General features: G+C 45.7%; 1 protein-coding gene across 1 annotated transcript in view; it reads left to right on the top strand.

Annotated features, from left to right (window-relative positions):
• The first annotated feature begins 515 nt into the window (after positions 1 to 515).
• The window catches only part of RBP7 (retinol binding protein 7), an 8120-nt gene continuing 5359 nt past the window's right edge, over positions 516 to 3276 (top strand). The window contains 2 exon segments of the mRNA XM_008068629.1: positions 516 to 605; positions 736 to 782. Of these exon segments, the coding sequence (XP_008066820.1) occupies positions 516 to 605; positions 736 to 782 (137 nt within the window).

Here is a 3276-nt window from a genome sequence, read left to right as displayed (position 1 = left end):
TTGGGCCATACTAAGTGCCATACTTGTGTCTCCTGGACCTGTATATCTCACAGAGCTCAGACTGCTCTGAACTATCTTTCTTTTCTCAAAATTGATGGGACCAGACCGGGCACAGTGGCTCACGCCTGTGATCCTGGCACTTTGGGAGGCTGAGGCAAGAGGATCAACTGAGCCCAGGGGTTTGAGACCAACTTGGGCAACTTAGCGAGACCTTGTCTCTACAATAAATTTTTTAACAATTAGCTGGGCATGGAGGCCTGTGCATGTAGTTCCAGCTATTTGGAAGGCTGAGGCAGAAGGATCACCTGAACCCAGCAGGTCAAGTTTGCAGTTGCCATGAGTATGCCGCTGCACTCCAGCCTGGGTGACACTCTGACTCAGAAACAAAAACAAAACCAAAAACAAACAAAAATTGAACAAACATGCTAAATGAGCCTGCTCATTGCTTAGCCAAGTTTTCCAGACTGAAAATGGAAGTGAGATACACTTGCCTTGGGAAACTTGGCTAGCCATGCATGGCAGACTACCAGACAGACATGAATCTGTTACGTAAACATACTGAAGTGAGGATCAACTCTGGGACCAAACAACCTGCAAAGAGGCAGGTAAGTCTCTGAAAAGAAGATTCCTGGGTTTTTATTTATTTATTTATTTTGAGAGAGAGAGTCTCACTCTGTCATCCCCACTGTAGTGCAGTGACACAATCAAAGCCCACCGCAGCCCTGACCTCCTAGGCTCAGGTGATACTTCTGTTTCAGCCTCCCAAGTAGCTGGGACTACAAGTTCATGCCACCATGCCCACATAATTTTTTTTTTTTTTTGGTAGAGATGAGGTTGTCCAAGCTGGTCTCAAACTCCTGGACTCAATCCTCCCGCCTTGCCCTCCCAAAGTCCTGGGATCACAGGTATGAGCCACAATGCCCAGCTGGGTGTTTCTTTTACATGATAGAACAATTCCCAAATGGGAAAACCACACCCCTGAAAAAAGAACTTTTAACTGAGGAATATGAGTCCTTTTAAATGATAAGACCCATTATAGTGGCTCATGCCTATAATCCCAGCACTTTGGGAGGCAGAGGTGAGAGGATTTCCTGAGCTCAGGGGTTTGAGACCAAGCTGAGCAACATGGTCAGACCTTGTATCTACAATAAATCATAAAGTAAGCTGAGCATGGTGTTGCACGCCTGTAGTCCCTGCTACCTGGAAGTCTGAGACACAAGGATCACATGAGCCCAGCAGGTCGAGGCTACAGTGGCCATGAGTGTGCCACTGCACTCCAACCTGGGTGACAGAATGAGGCTCTGACTCAAAAATAAAAAAATAATAAATTATCATCCCCAGAGAGGCATTAAAATGAGATAGTAGTCATGTCCTACTCCCTCCTTAGAGCTGTGTATTCATCTCTTGAAACTGTTTACTGTTACCACAAGTAGCTATAAATTGACCTAATCATGCCACACCAGACTCTAACCCACATGCTTGACAACATGTAGCCAATCACTAATCAATGTTATTTCTGTAAACCAATGAAAATACCTGACAAAATAGTGTGACAGCCCACTTCCTGCCCCTTTTTGGCCTTTAAAAAACCTGGCTGAGGTGAGAAGATTGCCTGAACCCAGGGATTCAAGACCAGCCTGGGTAACTTGGCAAGACCTCATCTCTACAATAAATCAAGAAAAATTAGCCGGGCATGGTGGCATGTGCCTGTGGTTCCAGCTACTTGAAAGGCTGAGGTGGATTGCCTGAACCTAGCAGGTTGAGGCTGCAGTGGCTAGGAGCGTGCCACTGCACTTCAGTCTGGGTGACAGAGTGAGACTCTGACTCAAAAAAAAAGAAAAAAAAAAACCTGCTCGTAACAAAGGCCAAACGAAGCTTATATCTAAGGTGACTTGGGCCTGAGTCTTCCAGGCTGCTTTCCTCACTTGGGCACAAGCAAACATTCTAAGTTATATTTTGTGCCTCAGGCCCTTCCTGAGGTCGCACCCCTACGACCTCACATCTCATCTCCAGCTCCTCCTCCTCCTCCATTCTGTGGCAGCTATCCTGGGTTCCTCAGAGTTCCTTGGGCTTCTGTGACATCTGCCTTAAACTCTTTCCCCAGAAGTCTGTGTGGCCCACTTCTTCACCGCATTCAGCTCCCTGCTGAAATGTCACCTGCCCACCCTATTTGAAATAGCTGTGTTTACATCTAGCTACATTTTATGTTCAAAGGTACCAAGTGAAACTGAGATTCTGAGCCGGGCATGGTGGCTTATGCCTGTCGTCTCAACACTTTGGGAGGCAGAGGCAAGAGAATTGCCTGAGCTCAGGAGTTTGAGACCAGTCTGAGCAACACAGCGAGACCTCGTGTCTACAATAAATCAAAAAATGAGTCGGTGTGGTGGCACCACTTGTGGTTCCAGCTACTGGGAAAGCTGAGGCAGAAGGATCGCCTGAGCCCAGCAGGTCGAAGCTATGGTGGCCATGAGCATGCCACTGCACTCCAGCTGGGTGACAGTAAGACTCCTATGAAAAAAAAAAAAAAAAACTGGAATTCTAAAACCCTAATTTGAACATTTCATGTTTTCATGTGTAACTCAAAAAACTTATTAAAGATTTCTAGCCAGGCATGGTGACTCGTAGTTCCAGCTATTCGAGAGGCTGAGGGGAGAGGATCACTTGAGCCCAGGAGTTTGAGGCTGCGGTGAGCCGTGATTATGCCACTGTACTCCAGCCTGGGCAACAGAGTGAGACCTGGCAAAAAAAAAAAAAAAAAAGAAAAAAGGATTTATAAATATATAGTAGCATTTACATAAGTACAGTAGCTTTTTGAGTTTTTTCATTGTTACTGTTGAGAAGCTGTTCAAATGCTGTCTAAATTTGAAGTCTAAGTATTTTTGAAGCAGAAAAAGAGTTGTGATTGAGGCTGGGTTAGGGGCCCAAGTCCTGTACCCTTGACTTCCTTGCCCCCCCCCTTGTCAGCCTCTGGGGTGGTTCTCAGAACTGCTTCTCTTATGGCCAGCTTCAAACCCATTACCTACAAAACAGCAAGGCTAATGAATCTTTCTTGAAACCGTGGCAGGCTTTTATTATTATTATTATTATTATATTTTAAGGATGTGGGGTACAATTCAGGATCAGCTAGATAAGTGGTCATTATATGGGTAAAGTTCGGGCCTCCCGTTGATCCCTACTTCGATAAAAATATACAGGCTTCGAGACCCGCCTGGGCAGGCGAGACCTCATCTCTACAATAAAATCAAAAAATTAACCGGGCGTGGTAGCGCACACCTG

The sequence above is a fragment of the Carlito syrichta genome, unplaced genomic scaffold, assembly GCF_000164805.1.
Source record: "Carlito syrichta isolate Samal-C Ts95f unplaced genomic scaffold, Tarsius_syrichta-2.0.1 Scaffold311363, whole genome shotgun sequence".
Classification (NCBI taxonomy): Eukaryota; Metazoa; Chordata; class Mammalia; order Primates; family Tarsiidae; genus Carlito; species Carlito syrichta.
The sequence above is the reverse complement of the archived record's forward strand: the minus strand, read 5'-3'. Positions and strand labels throughout refer to the sequence as shown.